At 43.7% G+C, this 20,187-nt stretch overlaps 1 protein-coding gene across 12 annotated transcripts in view; it reads right to left on the bottom strand.

The window, feature by feature from the left end:
* Positions 1-19,435, bottom strand: part of cep120 (centrosomal protein 120) — a 64,302-nt gene extending 44,867 nt beyond the window's left edge. For 8 of the 12 annotated variants that reach the window (XR_009787917.1, XR_009787918.1, XR_009787919.1 and 5 more), the window contains exons 1-9: positions 19,188-19,435; positions 17,590-17,746; positions 13,776-13,893; positions 13,551-13,704; positions 9,992-10,152; positions 9,436-9,864; positions 5,399-5,588; positions 5,145-5,319; positions 3,418-3,567 (exon numbers count right to left, since the gene is read on the bottom strand). Coding sequence is in view for 9 of the 12 variants with exons in the window: in XM_061769034.1 (XP_061625018.1) it covers positions 3,418-3,567; positions 5,145-5,319; positions 5,399-5,588; positions 9,436-9,864; positions 9,992-10,152; positions 13,551-13,704; positions 13,776-13,893; positions 17,590-17,746; positions 19,188-19,236 (1,583 nt within the window). In the remaining 3 variants the exon portion in view is untranslated. Of the gene's footprint in view, positions 1-3,417; positions 3,568-5,144; positions 5,320-5,398; positions 5,589-9,435; positions 9,865-9,991; positions 10,153-13,550; positions 13,705-13,775; positions 13,894-16,702; positions 17,747-19,187 lie in introns of those variants that run through there. The other 4 variants (XM_061769033.1, XM_061769037.1, XM_061769036.1 and 1 more) reach the window with 4 other exon arrangements.
* Positions 19,436-20,187: the final 752 nt, after the last annotated feature.

The following is a 20,187-nucleotide window of genomic DNA, read 5'->3' as shown; positions in this document are numbered from 1 at the left end:
GTTAGTTGACATGATGATTAGGAGAAAGGTTGGATTATTGTGTGTCCAAGAGAGAAGGTGGAAAGGCAGTTAGGCTAGAAGTTTAGGGGCAGGGTCACATTATTTTACTATGGTGTAGATTGGAAGAGAAATGGGGTAGTGGTTATTTTAAAGGAAGCGTTAGCTAAGAATGTCTTGGAGGTGAAGAGTATCAGATCGAGTGATGAGGCTGAAACTTGAAATTGCGGGTGTTATGTATAATGTGATTAGTGGCTATGCCCCACAGGGAGGATGTGACCGAGAGGTGAAAGAGAAATTTTGGAAGGAGCTGGACGAAGTAGTTCTGAGCATCCCCAACAGAGAGAGAGTCGTGATTTTAAGGGACATGTTGGTGAAGGAAACGGGTGATGAAGAAGTGATGCGTATGTTTGGCATCCAGGAAAGGAACCTCGAGGGACAGATGGTAGTAGACTTGGCAAAATGGCGGTAGTGAACACTTTCTTCCAGACGAGGCAGGAACATAGGGTGACCTACAAGAGCGGAGGTAGAAGCACGCAGGTGGATTACATCTTGTTCAGACGTTGTAATCTAAAGGATGTTATTGACCTTAAAGTAGTGGTAGGGGAGAGTGTGGCGAGACAGGATAGGATGGTGGTGTGTAAGATGACTCTGGTGGTGGGAAGGAAGATTAAGAAGACAAAGGCAGAGCAGAGAACCATGTGGTGGTAAGTGAGAAAGGAAGAGTGTTGTGTGACTTTTCAAGAAGAGGTGAGAGAGGCTCTCGGTGGACAGAAGGAGCTTCGAGAAAACGACCACTACAGCCAAGGTGATCAGAGAGACAGGCAGCAGAGTACTTGGTATATCTTCTGGTAGGAAAGGGGAGAAGGGTTTTGGGCATCCATTTTCTTGGTGGCCTGCGGCGTGGACTGGGGTGGGCATTTGACTCGGGGTTCTCTGTGGCCAGTATCGGTGTTGGACCTGTGGGCTAGGGGGGGCGGTGTGTGTGGGGGTGGCCCGGTTGACTTGGTATTCATTGTTTGGTGTTTCAGCTGGGGGTTGGATGTCGCGTTGTCGAAGTGGTTGTTTGGGGCTGCTTCACGGCGTCTGGTGGTTTGTGTGTGCGAGTTTTGGATTGGCTTCCTGTTTTGGGCTTGTGGCCTCGAGTTTTGGGCAGTACGTGCTGGGGCTTCGCACAGCACCGATGATTTTTCTTTTTTTTGATGGATGAGGCCAGGTGCTGTGGAGCTCTGGTTCCTTTCCCGACTTTCACCGGTGGGGTGCGGGGTTTGTGTTTGGGGTGCTGTGAGATGGCGTTTGTGTGGGCTTTGTCCCGGTTCATTGTGGTGTGGGGGCTGCTTCGGTGGGGTTTTGGCTCACTGTTGAGTTTTTTGTTTGTTTTTGTTACCCCCCCCCCACTTTCTTTCTGTCGCTTGCGTTGGTTTGGGGACTGGAGTGGACAATGGGGACTGTCGGTGTGGGGGTGCGGCTGGCCATTTGCCTTGTTGGTTGTCTCAGTGTTGGCATGGATGTGTTTTGTGGTTTCACTCGCCCGGTTGACTGTGGATTGGCTTCGCTGGGGCTCCATGCGGTGTGGGCTGGGGCTCAGGCGCGTCGGGCACTGCTGGTCATGGGTCATACTGCTTTACGCAGTACGGTCTTGTTCTTGGTGTTGCGCTGGGTTGGCTGGTCATTGATTTAGGCGGGGTTGGGGCGCGCTTTTGTTCGCCGTCGTTTGGCACGTCTTCGTGCGCATTCTTCTTCGTTGGTTTTCACCGCTTCATCGTTGTTTTTCGACGCTTCTTCTTCGGGGTGGGCGGGCTGCGGGCGTCGGGGCTGTGGGCCGTGGTGTTTGGGTGGCTCTTGGGGGGCGGGGGGCATTGGTCCCTTTTCCGGTCGGTTCTCGATCCTCGAGGCCCAACCGTGCTCACGACAGGCGTTTAACTCGTTTTGGTGGGTTATGACTGTTTTTTTTTATGGCTGGGGCCCCAATGCTCTTCGAGGGTGATGGGGGGGCAGGGCAGTGGTCCGGTGCCTTGCCCCTCCCCTTGGGACTGGTCGGGCGCTTCGGTTGGGCTCGGGACCTCCCTGGGTCCTGGGTGGTCGGTGGTGTCCCCCTGGTTGGGTCCCCTGCTTGACGGGCTCGCTGACTCCCTCACACCCCCTGGGATCACTTATAACAACACAGGTTATACTAACATCTCAACTCACAGGTTCTTACAGGTGTTTAGACAAAAAAGAAAATCCCACCGCACCACTCGACAGTAGCACTGCCTTGCTCATTGTCCCACATCCTGTCCTACCCTTTTCTCTCCTCTCTTATCTGGTTCTCTTGGTTAGTTATTGCATGTCCTAACCAGGTGCCCCCCCTCCGACCCTCCTTCCCATCCCCAATCTACAAATAACTGTTACTTGTGTTTAAATATCTAGACCAAGTGTGTCAAACTCATTTTTGTCACGGACCACATTGTAGTCACGGTTTCCCTCAGAGGGCCGTTGACTGTGAAACCATATAACTGTTTAGTCACCTCATAATACTATTACATACACACAACAAATTGATGGATACCTAGTTTTGACATTGACATTTGACATTCCTGTGGAGGTACGGAAGCATCTAGGAGTGGTGGCTGTGGAGTTTTTGACCAGCTTGTTCAACAAAATTCTAGCGGGTGAGAAGATCCCTGAGGAATTGAGGAAAAGTGTGCTGGTGCCCATTTTTAACTCATTCACTGCCAGCCACTCTCTGAGCAGGGAACCCCCAGACTGCCAGGCATTTTCCAGCAATTTCACTTATTTTTCAAGCCCCACATAATATTGTGTACTATGACTATGTATACACCAAAACCACCAAAAGAAAGATCAGATTCTCTTCTTTCATCAGAAAAAAAGTTTGTTTATAGTTTGATTAAGCTTAAAGCGTTCTTTAGTAATCAGCAGTCAAATCTACTTCTGAATAGCTTAAAAAAACAAAAAGAAGTTTTGGAGTGGCCTAGTCAAAGTCCAAACTTAAATCCGACTGAAATGGAGTGGCATGACCTTCAAAAGGCCGTTCATGCTCAAAACCCCTCAATTTTTGCTGAATTCAAACAATTGTGGAAGGAAGAGTAGGCCAAAATATCTCCACAGAGATGTGAAAGACTCATTGCCAGTTATAGAAAATACTTGATTTCAGTTGTTGCTGCTGAGGATGGCCCAGCCATTGCTTTTCCAACAAAGGGCCAGGTAACTTTGAAGTTTTTTTTCCCTTAATAAATGAAATCACCGTTTAAAAACAGCATTTTAAGTTAATATTTGTGTGGTATTTACATTTGTTTGATGATCTTAACCAAAGTGGGGAAACTATGCAAAAATATAAGAATTTGAAAAGGGGGCCAATACTTTTTCATGGCACTGTATTTGAAAGAAAACCCTGCATCGTTTGAGTATCCATATTGCTACCTGAGGAAGGTGTCCTGCAGTTGCTGTGGCACGGCAGCAAAGTCGAAGGCACAATACGAGTGCGGCAGAGACAAGTCAGTGTTTCTGTGCAGTTCCACGGGGCGACTGGTCATCACGGGCACTGCGCTACCGAAGAATTCGTACGAGTACCTGAACAGGGCAGAGAAAACCTTAGTTAGCTTTAACTAGCATCCACCTAAAGTTCCAGAAACTTGCAGTTTATGTTGCAGGGGATAAGCACTGAGCCCTGCCACGAATATAGAAAACCTGTGAGAAATTGACACCCCCCTCCTCTCTCTAGCTATCTATAAAATTGTACTTTATAAAAACAGAGTAATTACGTCATTAAATAAAATGTAAGGAATTAACCCGTTCCTGTTATCCTGTTCATTGTTTTGCTGCTCCTGGTGTGGCCAATACAGTCATACAGACACAAACGTGTAAGAGTCACCACTACTCTCAGGGATTTGTTTTCATAGTCGTGGTACTCGTATTTCCGGAGGATAAAGAATATAATCTTTTGAATATTGTAATATTGTTTGTACTGTTTCTTCATTAGTGTTTAAAGATCCAATACTAAAGGGTTATAACACCACAACTATTGATGCTAATCATTAGCTCGTCAATGGGGTTAGCTAGCAGCGACATTCTTAAGGCAAGGTTTTTTTGGTTTAAAAAACACGTTTGATTCTCTTTGCTTGATGTCTAGTTTGACAGTAAACATCAACTGGAAGTGGCAATGAACAGTCTCATTTTTGAAGAACTGTTCATGATCTACCAAACTGCTGCTTGTTGTAAACTGAGTTGAGTTGGGTACACTTCCACCATAACATGCACTTTTTGCCCGCAAGTGAAATTAATAAATCAGCAGAATGACTGCTCATGTCTCAAAAAACATAAATCGGGTCACTCATATCTTGATGCACCACTGTTCTACTGTTTTCCTGTACATCAACGATTCTTGGTACTCACGAATGCACCCGTTTGAAAATTTTTGGGGGGGAATTCTTGTGGGATGGAAGACATAACTAAGGAAGCACACAAATTCCACGTAGCCCATAAAAGCGACTCACCCACCATATTTATTTATATATATATATATATATATATATATATATAGATAGATAGATATAGATATACATACGCACACACTCACACACAGTATCGTTATATATAATTTTGCAAGTTGCTCCATTGTAGGACTTAGCTATCTTACCTTAAAAAGGTTCCAAATAGATACTGTATGTTAAGTGCTGCAGAACCCACCCCAAATCTTCCTGGAGCTCTTGAAAGTACTACCCCCTTAGCAGGATCTTCTTTTGACCCCAATAAATGACCCTAGAACACCAGAAGACTGGCCTACCAAAAATGTTCTAGTTCCACCTACAGGTCCAGGAGCTTATAGTTCTTGGTACTTGTAGTTCCTGGAACTAAAAAAAGTCTGATATTTTCAGCACTGAAGACAACGCCCCAAAGGTTCCTGGACTTCTTGAAAGAAGTATGCCTCTAAATTCAGGACCTTGTAGTTCTTTGTAGCCTTGTAGTTTGGTGTTCAGTTATCATTGTCTTGATGTCTCAAAAGTGTTCTCTGTCAATTTACTGTCTGTTGTCGTACTAGAGCGGCTCCAATTACCGGAGACAAATTCCTTGTGTGTTTTTTGGCAAATAAAGATGATTCTGATTCTGATTTGTGTTATTGTAGTTGTCCGTGCTAAGTGTGCGCTAACCTGACCGTGGCGGCGATGGTGTGAGTGAGTCCGGTCTGTCTGAGGCTGCAGATGTCCAGAGAGAAACAGTAGTGATGCGCAGACGGCGGAATAGATGGTTTGGAGGGGAAGATGAGGACTGAGGAAGTGTCGCCGTCTCCCTGGGCCTGATTCGGGGCGAGCGCCTCCACGTCTGCTGGAAACAAACACTCAGTCAGAGCGTCACTTCCTGTTTTGAAAAGCATCAATAGATCTATGGGATGGCACGGATGTACCGTGCGACAGTGCCTCCTGCTGGTTCTCTGGCTCTTGGTGGATGCGCGAGGGAGGCCGAGCGACTTGAGGAGACAACAACGCAACATCAGGAGGGTTTCGGGATGGAGTTGAACTGGCAAGTTGGTCCTCAGCTGCGGAAACGACGACAGCGCACGAGTTCGTCTTTCTTCCTTCTTTGTTGGACAAAGCCTGTGGGAAGACAAGGAAAATGTTCATAGAAGTTCAAGAGTTGCGCATTGAGATAGCGCCTAGAGAATTTAACTCGTAACTCAAAACAACACAAATAATCTTTCCTTATTGAAATGAATGGAAATTTCATTAATCCATTCCAGCTGGCCAAGAAATGCAACAAAAATGTGAAGTAGCACTATATAATGCTGTACTTTACAAAAAAAAAACCTGTCAAGTTAATTTGTTATTTGTGGTGTAAATACATGTGACTGAGTGAGCTGTTTGGGTATAGAAGGGGTACTCGCCCTCTAATGCACCTGGAGATACAGTTGAACCTCGGGTTTACGAAAATGTTCATAGAAAACTTATTTATGTATTATTTTCGGTTTGCAAACGGTTTTGGTATGGATGAACGGAAGGGTCTACATTGTGCTTCAACTTGCACTGCGTGACGATCACTGACTCCGTGCATAATGCTTGGACATAAGCTGAAAACTGGTTGCCTGCGCCACGGCATAAGGCGGAAATCTGTTCTCGGCAAAAGTTTCGCCTCCATGTCCTCGACCATCCAATCACAAATCTAATAGAGTTTGTGATGGACGTGGTAAAATCAGTCCGGAAATCATTTTATTTTTGTCCAAAAATACTATTTACAGCATGTATGTTATTGAATTGTAGTCTCTCTATATTTAAGACAATGAACGGTTAATGTCAGTGTAATTACGTCAAACTAGCTGTTCACATAGCTAGATATGAACACTACATACACCAGCACACTGTAGCAGCCCAGCTAACAGACATGCCTTCGTGGCAGCCATATTGGCAGGGGCAACAATCCAATAGAAGGCACTGCATGGACATTGAAATTAAGTTTTAACTTGCTCATTTCTCAAGCAATTTTCACGAGGGTTACTGTTTTGTCAACTCCAAAGCATATGCTATCAATTCACAACATTTTAATAATGACAATCAAAAAAATATCAAAATGATTAAAAGAAATGTGTTGCAAATTGGCCAACAGAGCAATTCATCTTTCAAATGACAACGTGACGTCCTACTTTCTGATTTATTTTTTTTCTGAACAGAAAAAGACAAGTTTCTCTGGGTCGGTTTCTTGAGCCAAAATCAACCAAATAATTAGAAATTATTTTTCACGATGACCAATTTTAAGTGTTGGCAATGGCCTGGTCTCTTTGACGATGCAATATTAATGGTTTAACACACATGCCGTTTTTTTGGTTTCCTGAAAAGTGATAGTTTTGAAGGTACGAGGATTCCGCCCGACGCCAGCAATATGCATAGTATATACATTGCAGCTTATCACAGCAGCAAGCAGCTGCTCTTCTACAAACATCATTAGCTTCCAGCTTGACGTGTGTAGGAAATGTGTAAAAGTTAATCAAGACAATAGTACATTAAACTTTATTTAAACTTTGCAACTTGTACCAGCATTCCTGACATGATTACATAGTGCATATTAAAATGAAGGCGATACTCTGGCCTTTCAAATTTTTAGCTGTGAATGTTTAGTGCACTTTAAAATGGAACCAAAACTATGCAGAATCATGTAGAATGATTAACCTGCGTGCTAAGCCGAATGAAATTCGTCATCGCTAGCCTTAAGATATTAACTTTTACAACTTTAAGCAATTACCTCACTGCCGTTGACGCTCATATTAGCAGCTTACTACCACATACACATTTATTGTGGTGGGCCACCACAAATTAATTTTGGCTGCTACTAATAGGTTTTGGCTTTTGCTGCGCAGAGACTGTGCTGCTATGTGCGTCTGCTAATCGATACCACCGCTTTCCTTTCTGATACAAGACTGCAAATACAGTACCTCAAATGACTGAAGTATCAAAAGTATCGATATTTACATTTGATAATCCAAACAATAGATGTTTTCCCTGGCCCGGACGTGAGTCACCGGGCGCCCACTCTAGAGGTGGGGCTTGATGGCTTGATGGTGAGCGCCTGGTGGCCGGTCCTGCACCTATGGGGACAGCCCGAAGAGGCCACGTGGGTCCCCCAAGGGATCACCAACTGTGGGAGGGCCCACGGAGGTCGGGTGCGTAGAGAGTTGGGCAGCAACTGAAGCCGGGGACCTTGGCGATCCGCTCCCTGGCAACAGAAGTTGGCTCTAGGGACGTGGAATGTCACCTCTCTGGCAGGGAAAGAGCCTGAACTACTGTGCGAGGTCGAGAAACTCCGCCTAGACATTTGCCTCGACACACGGCTTGGGCTCCGGTACCAGTCCACTTGAGGGACGATGGCGACCGCCCCATGGCCGCGCCTGCACTCATGGAGCCTGGCCGGGTACCCCAGTAGACGAGTGGGTAGCCTCCCTCCGCCTTCGGGTTGGGGGACGGGTCCTGACCGTTGTTTGTGCCTATGCACAAAACAGCAGCTCAGAGTACCCACCCTTCTTGGAGTTCTTGGAGGGGGTGATGGAGATCGCCCATACTGTGTACTTCAGCGTTCATGTGGGCAATGACAGTGAGACCTGGAAGGTTGTGATTGGGAAGAACGCCCCCAACCCCCAAATCAGAACCCGAGCAGCGTAGGTGCATGGGAGTTTGCCCTACCAGTCTACATGTTTGGTGGGCTTAGCATCGCGTCTCTGCTTTTTGCAGATGAGGTGGTTCTGATGGCTTCATCAAATCGTGATCTTCAACTCTCGCTGGAGCAGTTCTCAGCAGAGTGCGAAGCAGCTAGGATGAAAATCAGCACCTCCAAAACTGAGGCCATGGTCCTCAGTCAGAAAAGCGTGGAATGGCCTCTCCGGGTTGAGGGCGAGAGCCTGTCAAAAGTGGAGGAGTTAAAGTATCTTGGGGTCTTGTGGGGAAGAAGGAGTGGGAAATCAACAGGCGGATCGGTGCAGAGTCTGGAGTGATGCAGACTCTGTATCAGTCTGTCGTGGTGAAGAAGGAGCTGAGCTGAAAGGCAAAGCTCTAAATTTATCAGTCGATCTACGTTCCCAACCTCACTTATGGTCACAAGCGGCCGAAATGACCTTCCTCCACGGGGTGTCTGGGCTCTCCTTTAGAGATAGGGTGAGAAGGTCCGGAGGTGCTCTGAGTCGAGCCGCTGCTCCTCCACATTGAGAGAAGCCAGATTAGGGGGCTCGGGCATTCGATTTGGATGCCCTCTTGACGTCTCCCTGATATATATATATATAGCGGCACGGTGGCCGACTGGTTAGAGCGTCAGCCTCACAGTTCTGAGGTGCAGGGTTCAATCCCCGTCCCCGCCTGTGTGGAGTTTGCATGTTCTCCCCGTGCCTGCGTGGGTTTTCTCCGGGCACTCCGGTTTCCTCCCACATCCCAAAATCATGCATTAATTGGAGACTCTAAATTGCCCGTAGGCATGACTGTGAGTGCGAATGGTTGTTAGTTTCTATGTGCCCTGCGATTGGCTGGCAACCAGTTCAGGGTGTACCCCGCCTCCTGCCCGGTGACAGCTGGGATAGGCTCCAGCATGCCCGCGACCCTAGTGAGGAGAAGCGGCTCAGAAAATGGATGGATGGATATATATATATATACACACACACACACACACGCACACACACACACACACACACACAGCAACTGAAATAAGTATTATTTCTCCATATAGGAGGCGTCTTGAACCTTTCATTGCTTGAACCTGATCTTATTTGTTCTACTTTCTTTGTATGTATGGGTTACTTGAGTTGTTCACAACATCTGGTGAAAATTTCATGTCAATAGCACCTTTGGAAATATATTTAGTGAGAAAAATGGTGACGTGTTAAATACTTATTTCAGCCGCTGTATATTATGTACAGTATGTGCTTGCTTCAGTTATTATATTCTTAGTTTATCATGAGAGAGTATTGTCAACCTGTAGTTGTGGCACCACATCCTCGCGGCGCAGCGTCACGGCCACGCTGACGTTGGGCTGTAGGTCGGCAGGGAGCGGCGGCAAAGAGCGCTTGACACGGGAGGGCGGCTGCAACGTGAACACGCCCTCCACCGTGGCTGCCCCATCCTCCAGGTCCACGGCGAGCCCGGCCAGTGTGGCCAGGGGGACGTCGGCGCTGCCCAGCGAGTGCGTGCCGCAGCAAAGGTGGATCTGCAAAGGTGGCTGCTGTGACATGAAGGTGCGCAGGACGCGCTCACTGCTGCAAATGCGCACAGAGGCACGCTCGGGCTGGAAGTCTGGTGTCAGGAGGTTCTGGAACGGTTCGCTGGTGATGTCGTTGCCCAGCAGAGTGTAGAAGAAGAAGAAGCCAGCGTCCTCTGATGACAGCTTTAGCGTGGTGGGGATTAACTGCAAAAATGCAGACAGACGTGCATACAAACGCACAATCACACACACACACATTCATACTCTGAGGTCACTAGACACACAACACACCACAATGAGTTGCTGGTCACAATTGCCGTGTTTTTCTCACCTGTTCCAGTTTGGCGGCAAACGCCACGGTGACAGACAGCACAAACATGTCAGTTGCGACGTTGTCAGGTCCCACCTGATGGTAACCCTGCTCAGGTACCAGGACCGCCTCCAGCTTGTCCGGGAGAGGCTTCGGGACTGGGGGGCAGGTCGAGCGGGGTGCTGGAGAGTGACGTGTGACAGAGGAAAATATTCAAAAGACAAAAATCACAGAAGAAGAGAGTTTCAGTTCTTGGTATTAGTAGTTTCATGAACTAAAACAGTGACAATCGGACAATTTCATGGTTGCAGACCCCGTTTCAAAGGTTTCTGGTCTTTTCCAAAGTACTACCCCAAAAGCAGTCTTCTTTTGGCCCTGATGAATCACCCAAGAACTAAATTTAGACATTAATCCAAATTTATATTTATTCATCTACCAAAACTGAACCCAAACTAAAAAAAAACCCACACATTAGTAGCAAGTAAAATAGCAATATTAGAAAAAAAAAAGAAAGAAAAAAACCCAATATATATTGAGCAAATAGAAATAATTTTGGTAATCCTAATTTATGTAAAACAGGAAAATTTCAGTCTGATTTCATGTCAAACAGTCAGGGGTGTATAATGACTATCTGCTATTCCTGCTGTTCATGCCTTGGCCTCTTAGGGGCAGTGTGATGCATGGAGCTACATGTTTGCAGTAAAAAAAAGAGTAGAAGAACATCACGATAAAACAATTTGTTTTTCACAAATTTGGAAGAATATGTGTGTGAGTATTACCTGTCTGTATGTGTTACTACTGAGTTTGTGTATAAACATTCGTTATTTGAAGGTAAATCCCACCCGGGATCTAATGCTAATTCTAGTTTGCCCATCAATAGGCTTTTCGACTGACTGTCAGCATTAAGCTGGTGATTTCTAAAACAATCGTGTGTCTTTAAATATATTTAAATATACAATGTGTATAATTATTTTTGTTGCATGTTTAGTTTAACAATACACCTGGGGTGTCAAACAGTTTAAAGCAAGCTCAGGGAGGGCAGAGACTGTGTTTGTGTGTAAGTGTCATGCACGCACACACTTACACACAAAAACACAGAGTCTGCATATCACTTTGAGTCACTTATATTGGCACTAAAAATACCCCAAAAAGTTACATTGTTTAATATAAAACGAAGTTATTACTGTTCCATTTGGCAAGATCTTTGTACCTTTGGATTATTTTGTCACTTTAGCTACATTCACACTGCAGGGCATGATGATGCCCAATTCAGATTTTTTTGTTAAATTCGATCCTTTTATGTAGTCGTTCACATTACAAAAACAAATACGGCTTCTGCTGAGGACAGAACGGGTCCGTGACATCACACACATATGCACAAAACAAGACGTCACATTGCACGTGCGCACAGCCACGAGACGCTGTGTTGACGGAAGACAATACGGCCCCTTGCCCTAATGACACATTTGTTGTAATTTCAAAGATTTTGTGCAACAAGACCCAACATTTTCTGATATTTATCAGTTCTAAAGCATCTTCTTTTCACCACTGACTGTTTTCTGCTCCCTTGTCAGCCGTTTGCTTTTGTCGCGTGTCTGTTTTGTCCAACAATTGTGACGCTTGCTGCCTTTTGATGACATACAGGTCAGATGCGTGCCCAGTGAGGGTCCATACTGCACCCGCGTGGGCTAGATACCAGATTTATAGTATATCCACATACGAAAGCGGGTTGGATATGAAAAAAATCGGAATTGTACTGTTCACATTGATATGAAAGAATCTGATAGGTCACATTGGATTAAAAAATAATAATAATAATTTTTAAATAAAATAAATAAATACAGGAAAGAAAGAAAAGAAAAAAAATCAGAATTGACCTGCAGTGTGAACATAGCCTATGTGACATTTAAAATGTCAGGAAATTAATAGAAGCGATCTTTTTCACCCGATCTCGGTGAGCTGAGAATCATGTGATCGACCCCATTTTTGATCACTTGATCGGATCGGCACATCCCTATAAGTGAGAGAATACTTTTGGCAATATAGTGTCTATTCGGTATATTTATGTGTGAAAATTGATGCAAGCTCTCTGGTTGCCAACGCAATCTCGGTCAATCTTTGCTGACTGGATGGCGGCATAAAATGGTGGCAGGATATCATTCAAAACATCAATGGTAAAGTTTTCTTATTTGTCAGTTTTTGTGTTTGGCAGTGTCGCACCACTTTAAATCGCCTATTTTGTTGTTTTCGCTGCATTGATTTTATCCTTTTTTCTCCTATTTAAATGTTACAGAGTTAACTCTTTGTGCCGCTTGTGTCTCTTCATTTTACCCTCAATTCCTCAGCACCATCTCACTCATCAAATCTGTCACCAAATAAAGTAAATGACTAAATCACTCATTATTGTTTTAAACTAGCCAATTTCTGTCCTGCCTGTGTGGAGTTTGCATGTTCTCCCCATGCCGGTGGGGGGGTTACTCCGGGCACTCCGGTTTCCTTCCACATTCCAAAAACATGCGTGGTAGGTTGATTGAAGAATCTAAATTGCCCATAGGTGTGAATGTGAGCGCGAATGGTTGTTTGTTTCTATGTGCCCTGCGATTGGCTGGCGACCGGTTCAGGGTGTAACCCGCCTCCCGCCCGAAGATAGCTGGGATGGGCTCCAGCAGCCCGCGACCCTAGTTAGGATAAGCGGTAAAGAAAATGGATGGATGGATGAATTTCTGTCCTCCGAGTCCCTCACATTATCAGAACATCTGACTGTCAGGTTATTATGTTTGCTTCTATAATCTAACAGCTAAGGGTCCTCTGCATTAATTTGTAAAAATGTAATTATGCTTTGATAGGAACTACTTGAGATGTTGGAAGGATGGAATTTTCTCAGCCAATCAGAATCGAGTATTCACTAAGTTGATGCTATAATACACAAACGTAGCTGCACTTCCAAACGCCTTGGATCGATCTATATGTATAGTTTTTAGATCTTCATACAATAGTGTCCATATTTCCATACTTTTCCAGACCTTGAAATTTATTAAATCAAATTCCATACTTTTCCATACTTTCCATACTTGCGTAGGAACCCTGAATATTAATGTCACTTGTGAAAGTTATTAAAAAATAATAATAATAAAATAAACACACACATTATAAAAAATGTGTTAGTGTTTTTTGGGGAACTTGAATGGATTGAAAGCATTTCTAAAGGTGATTTGAGATGTCTTTTTCTTTATGAGCATGGTCACAGACAAATTTAACTCTTAATTCAAGGCACCACTGCATTGAGGTTTGGAAAATCTGCAAGTAATTTACGTACCCCCAAAGGTTTATAACTGGCTGTAAGTGGCACAAAATTTGCGGCAAATAACTACTTTTGTCTAAATAGAGCGCCTCAACACTTCAACATAGTTCCTGGCACCAGGATACCACAAGATGGCGGCACAGTAATACTTTAATAATTATTTTCATGTGGCTACACACTTGGTGTTTTCTACAAGCCCAAAAATGATGCACAATGATGTTTAAAGTCAGAAAAGAAGGACCACATATAAAGACAAGACAGTCAACAAAAAAACAGCACCTTTTTGGGCCTTCTTTTCTTGGGGTGATTGCGGAGTGGCCGGCGGCAGCGACGGCAGCGTGGACTTGCTGTCGTTCTCCAGCACCATGCTGAGGAGAAGCGACGGCTTCTTCTTGGTGTATTTGCTGCTCAGCAGAGCGTGCCAGTGAGGGTCCTGACGACACATGCGAAGAAACATACGTTCAGAGGCATTGCGCCAAACTGTCGCCACGGCGGCCGACTGACCTGCGGGACTTCCTGCACGGATCTGAGGTCCAGCACGATGTAGCCCACATTCTCCCTGCTGCTGCTGCTGCTGGGTTCCACAGCGAAGCACTGGAGCTTGATGGGGGTCCGCTGCAGTCTGCACACACACGAGGCATTCATCAAGGCATTAAAAGGTCATATTGCAGGGTTGGCACTGTGTCATGAAACCTTTTAGCCAATGTAGCTAAACAAGTATAAAAATATTCTGGTTACACGTGTGTGTACTTAGCCACAGCACCATGTGTGTTTATGTGGCTAAACCTTTAGCCACACTTAGCCAGTCCTCGTCACTGGGATGCTGATAAGCTTTTAACAATGTGGGCCCAATTAAAACTACTCATTCAGGACTAGGACTGAACGATTTGGGAAAATAATTGCAAGGTTTTTTTTTTCTTTTTTTTAAACAACTATTGAGATTCTGATTTAGCATGCAATTTTGGGGGGTGAAGTTTATCTTCAGCATGATTCACTGAACACAAAAAATGAAATAAATGATTCTATAGTATGACCAACATAACATTGAATACAGCCAACATGATGATGATGAATTGATATGAATAACAATCATTTAAGCTCATTTTCCCCCCCTCAATGTACACACAGCCCACATTGACAGAAAAAAAACGGAATTTTTGAAATTTTTGCAGATTTATTAAAAAAGAAAAACTGAAATATCACACAGCCATAAGTATTCAGACCCTTTGCTCAGTATTTAGTAGAAGCACCCTTTTGAGCGAATACAGCCATGAGTCTTTTTGGGAATGATGCAACAAGTTTTTCACACCTGGATTTGGGGATCCTCTGCCATTCCTCCTTGCAGATCCTCTCCAGTTCTGTCAGGTTGGATGGTGAACGTTGGTGGACAGCCATTTTCAGGTCTCTCCAGAGATGCTCAATTGGGTTTAAGTCAGGACTCTGGCTGGGCCATTCAAGAACAGTCACAGAGTTGTTCTGAAGCCACTCCTTCGTTATTTTAGCTGTGTGCTTAGGGTAATGGTCTTGTTGGAAGGTGAACCTTCGGCCCAGTCTGAGGTCCTGAGCACTCTGGAGAAGGTTTTCAACCAGGATATCCCTGTACTTGGTCACGTTCATCTTCCCTTCGATTGCAACCAGTCGCCCTCTCCCTGCAGCTGAAAAAAAAACCCACAGCATGATGCTGCCACCACCATGCGTCACTGTTGGAACTGTATTGGACAGGTGATGAGTAGTGCCTGGTTTTCTCCACACATACCGCTTAGAATTAAGGCCAAAAAGTTCTGTCTTGGTCTCATCAGACCAGAGAATCCTATTTCTCACCATTGTAGAGTCCTTCAGGTATTTTTTAGCAAACTCCGTGCGAGCTTCCATGGGTCTTGCACTGAGGAGAGGCTTCCGTCGGGCCACTCTGCCATAAAGCCCCAACGGGTGGGGGTGCTGCAGTTATGGTTGACTTTCTAGAACTTTCTCCTATCTCCCAACTGCATCTCTGGAGCTCAGCCACAGTGATCTTTGGGTTCTTCTTTACCTCTCTCACCAAGGCTCTTCTCCCCCGATTCCTCAGCTCTAGGAAGGGTTCTGGTCGTCCCAAACGTCTTCCATTTAAGGATTATGGAGGCCACTGTGCTTTTAGGAACCTTCAGTGCAGCAGAAATGTTTTTGTAACCTTGGCCAGATCTGTGCCTTGCCACAATTCTGTCTCTGAGCTCTTCAGGCAGTTCCTTTGACCTCATGATTCTCATTTGCTCTGACATGCACTGTGAGCTGTAAGGTCTTATATAGACAGGTGTGTGGCTTTCCTAATCAAGTCCAGCCAGTATAATCAAACACAGCTGTACTCCAATGAAGGTGTAGAACCATCTCGAGGATGATCAGAAGAAATGGACAGCTCCCAAGTTAAATATATGAGTGTCATCGCAAAGGGTCTGAATACTTATGGCTGTGGGATATTTCAGTTTTCTTTTTAAATAAATCTGCAAAAATTTCTACAATTCTGTTTTTTTTCTGTCTATATGGGGTGGTGTGTGTAGATTAATAAGGGAAAAAAATAATTTTAATTATTTTAGCAAATGGCTACAATATAACAAAGAGTGAAAAATGTAAGGGGGTCTGAATACTTTCCATACCCACTGTAACTTCATGCCTCGTAAAAATGTAATACTGTATATTGATGCTCTTGCCAGTAGCAGTAGCACTGCTGTCAGTGTCAGCCACATATAGAGATAAGGCGGAGTCACACAAGTGACGCTTTTCCTCACTGAAATGTGATCATAAAAGTGGCTGAAATGGTAAATTATATAAAATGTTAATTAAAGTTCTTAGTAATTACACTTAAGTGTTGAGTAGATTCACTGATTTAATAATCCTCAAGAAGGATCTTAGGAACTTTATCTAGCTCAGGAAATAGGAGACTGTTCTCAAATTCAAAATTTTAGTTGAAGATAAACTTAAATTTTCTAAATCCTTGGTGGTAAATATTAGTAGGCTAACTTGAGCTGTCAGATAATTGTAAATTACATGACTCAGCTTTTGTCAAAATTGAACTAAAGTAAAATACTTAAATTAAGGGTGATGTTGGGGATTGGTGGGGCGTGACTGTTTGCAGTGGGCCAAGCCAGTGCCACTGAATGACAACCAAAGTGGGATTAGCGGTTCGTGCATTGATGAAGAAGCCAGCTAGCTAGCTGCAAGAACTAATCTGATATGCAGGACACATTGACACTTCAAACGTATGTTGCGGTAATATGCTTCAATCAGGCGCCAAGCGGCATTGGCTCTTATCTTCGCAAACGCGCCGCTCCCCACAGCTGGGAAAGCCTGGACAGCGGCTTTTCGAGTCCACACTCGGTGATAAATTGAAGCACTTTACGAAGTGGAGGAAAAACTAAACCAGTAACACCGTTCACACAGGGCAGAATGAGAGTGCTAACCTTAACTTTTACCAGGAAGGGCTTTTGATGCGGGCGATTTTGAGTCACCAGCGTGGCTAACGTCACCACATCCTGTTCCAATTAGCCATTGGCGAGGTAGCGAATGGGCAGCACGAACACTGCATCTGGAAAGATCTCGTCAAGGCCTTTAATTCAACGGGTGCTTTGTCGGATTTTTAATTTTGAACTTGTTGCGAGTCAACGTTGACCTCCGACCTTTGCCTTAATTTCAAAGTCAATTAACCCCCAAAACTCATCAAAGGAACTGCTGTCTACTTAATACGTGTCCACCAAATTTGGAGACATTTGAATAAAAATAGCAGATGCATTAGGCGTTTTTGCGTTGGACTTGTTTGACGTTGTTGTGACCTTGAACTTTGACCACTTCCGGATGCTTGGCATCTCCAAAGCTGTGAAACCAAAGAACATATAAGGTGAATATCAAATGTTTTATTGATGATTTGTACATGTGAGAGAGGGGAAAGTGTTGCGCTTTGGGTACATAATAAGATGGCAGCCCCAGATAATGGCACGCCCTCCAACACCAACACACCCACCCATAGCCATACCAAAAGTGACCCAAACACCCACATACAACCACTCACACACCCATACCCACCCACATGGCCACACAGACAGAACCCCCTAAATTCCAGTACACGGCCATCCACACACCTACCCTCACCCACCTACATATGACCACCCACGTACCCAGCCACCAAACACGGCCACACCCACACACACACAGCCAACCATACACCGCCACACCCACACACACACAGCCAACCATACACGGCCAAACACATGTGGACACATACACACCCATACATCTACCTAGCCCCTCACACACCCACATGAGCACACACACCCACACACAGCAAACACACCTGTGCTGGTGCAACATCTTACGGTCCAGCTCCCAGGCCAGCTCCGTACTGAAGTGTGGCTGGTCCAGGTGTTCCACAGGGTCGGTGGTTAGCTGCTCACCGTCAAAGCTCGCCTGAACCTCCAGTCTGAGCCGAGGGAGCTTGGGGAAATCGCGACCTGCAGACAACACCAAAACAATTAAATAGCAACCTAGCACAACTTTGGAACACAACATGACTCCCATTCTTAACACAAAACCTGACACAACAGCATGGCCTTTACGTCTATTTCACTACCAGCGTAATTTAGAATGAGAAGAGTCAGGGAAAAGTCCCCAACGAAATTCCAATACAGTGGACCCCTGCAGACTCGTGGTTTGGCTCCCGCAGATTGTTTTTCCAATTTGTAATCTTTTTTTTTGCATTTATTTTATTTTTTTCCCCCAATTCTTTTTCTTTTTTGGGGGGGGGGGGGGGGGGGGGGGGGGGGGGGGTTTGGGTCCAACACTGAAAACGCTCAGCGGCATTTTATCTCCTTTTATTTAAGAATTTTTTTTCAATGCAATTATAATGGCTGTAAATTATTAGTGGATTTTCACGATTCGCATCCTGGCCCAGTCCCTATCCTCCACGAAAAGCGGGGGTCCACTGTAAATGTCAAAGAGCAGAGCGAAAACATGCTTGTGAGTATTTTTCTATGCTCTACTTGTACGCACTTTTTTACTTTTCAAAGATCTGCATTTAAAAACTCACACAGTGATGTATTTTTGGGAATGTATCTCCCGTTATTTGAGGAAATCCCTGCTTTTTTGGTTGTTTTTTCCCCCCCTGACCCCCCGCTTATTCGCAGGTGTTTATCAGGGTCTGAAATATCCGGTATCACATCGCCAAATATGACGTAAAATTAGGTCTTTAATGATTCCTCAATTTTCAGCCGTGCCCATCATGCACAGGGAGTATTGTTGTGCAAAAATAATTTTGCGTACCAAATACTGCTATACAAAAGATTTTGAGGATTTCAGACCCTGTTTATAATAACTTATGTTAATAGTTGTTTTTTGTATTTGTATCTGAGCACTTTTGCAACCTGTCGTTTCACACAGTGTAGTTACGTGAAAACGGCTAGGGATCTTGGCCCAGCCTAGCTTCAAGTCATGGGCGGAGAAATTTAGTGCATGGGTGGGATTATGTAATATATCTGAATTGTGATGTCACAATTGGGCAAAATGGACACATTTTCAGCAATAGTCAGATAACAAAATAGTTACCGTCTTGTTTAATTTGACACTTAATTCGTGGGCAGGCACTTCAGACACTGCTATTTGTACACAACAAATTTAAAAGTTACTTTATTCAATTTTAAAACTGCTTTAAAAACTTATTGGAAAATGGCTTATGGATTCATATTTGTCGTATTAAATTGACGTCTGGCGTCAATTTAACTCTTAATTTTGGATTAAGAGTTTAAAATTTTAAACAAGTTATTACTAGCTATGGGCGTTAGCTTACAAAGGCGACGAGCGAGTAATAGTGTGTGTACGCTAAAAACACAACATAATAGCGACTGAACAGGTTAAATTTGTGACTTTTCTTGCGTGGCGGTGAAAGTGGTAGCTCACCTTCGAGGATGGACAACACGATGAGAAGTTGCTCGCTCTTCGGGGCCATGTTGACATCTGGACGAGCAAAAAGATTGTGGGGGGGGGGTGGGACGCGAGACTGCCTTTATAATGCCCGGACTTTGTCGAGGCGACTGAAAAAACGTTGTTGAAGGTAAGATTTGTAAAGAAAACAAAGATTCTTGAGATTGCCCGTTGGAAAAGGGGAAAAGCGCTTTGTTGTCAAGCTTTGGCGCCTCCCATTTTGGTTTGGTAGGCGGAAGTTAAAGGTGGAGGCACTCGGGGTTAGGCTGACCTAAAGCGGATGGCGGTGGAATTACACACTCAAAATCAGTCTCATGCTTTGACAAATACAAATAAAAATAGTTAAAAATATAAATAAAAAAGAATTTCAAAAATAATAACATAAGAACAACATGTTAAAACGGAACAAAATATTTTTTTAAATGTATGTTCTTGTAAATATTCATAGATATAAGACATTATTTTAGTAAGGTTTGCTATTTCATATCATATATGTATTTGATTTACTTTTATGACCCATGAGTTTGAAATAAATGACTGAGTGTAATAATACGTCAAAAGCCTCACTGCAAAAATAAAAAAATAAATAATAAATAAAAATGGTAAAATAATTTTTAAAATAAGTTTTAAAATTTAATGGTAGAAATGCCGTATACTGTATATCGTTTTTGTCATTTTATTTTAAATATGAATATGCAAACAATTAGTTAGGTTTGGTATTTCACATTATATATATATAGATTAGTTTTTTTTTTACTTTGCATTTGTTTTACTTTTAAGAAGTAAACGACGAATCACAATAATAATAATCAGAATACAGTACTAACAATACCAATAACACATTTTAAAAAATTATTTAAAAAAACATTAAATTTGTTCATGTTGTTGTAAATATTAATCTGTAAGACATTAGTTTAATTAAGTTGGCATTTTACATTATATTCATTTGTTATATAAAACTTTTATATAAAAAATA

This window comes from Phyllopteryx taeniolatus, chromosome 3 (assembly GCF_024500385.1).
Source record: "Phyllopteryx taeniolatus isolate TA_2022b chromosome 3, UOR_Ptae_1.2, whole genome shotgun sequence".
NCBI lineage: Eukaryota > Metazoa > Chordata > Actinopteri > Syngnathiformes > Syngnathidae > Phyllopteryx > Phyllopteryx taeniolatus.
Note: the sequence above shows the minus strand (reverse complement) of the source record. Positions and strands in the feature narration are given on the sequence as shown.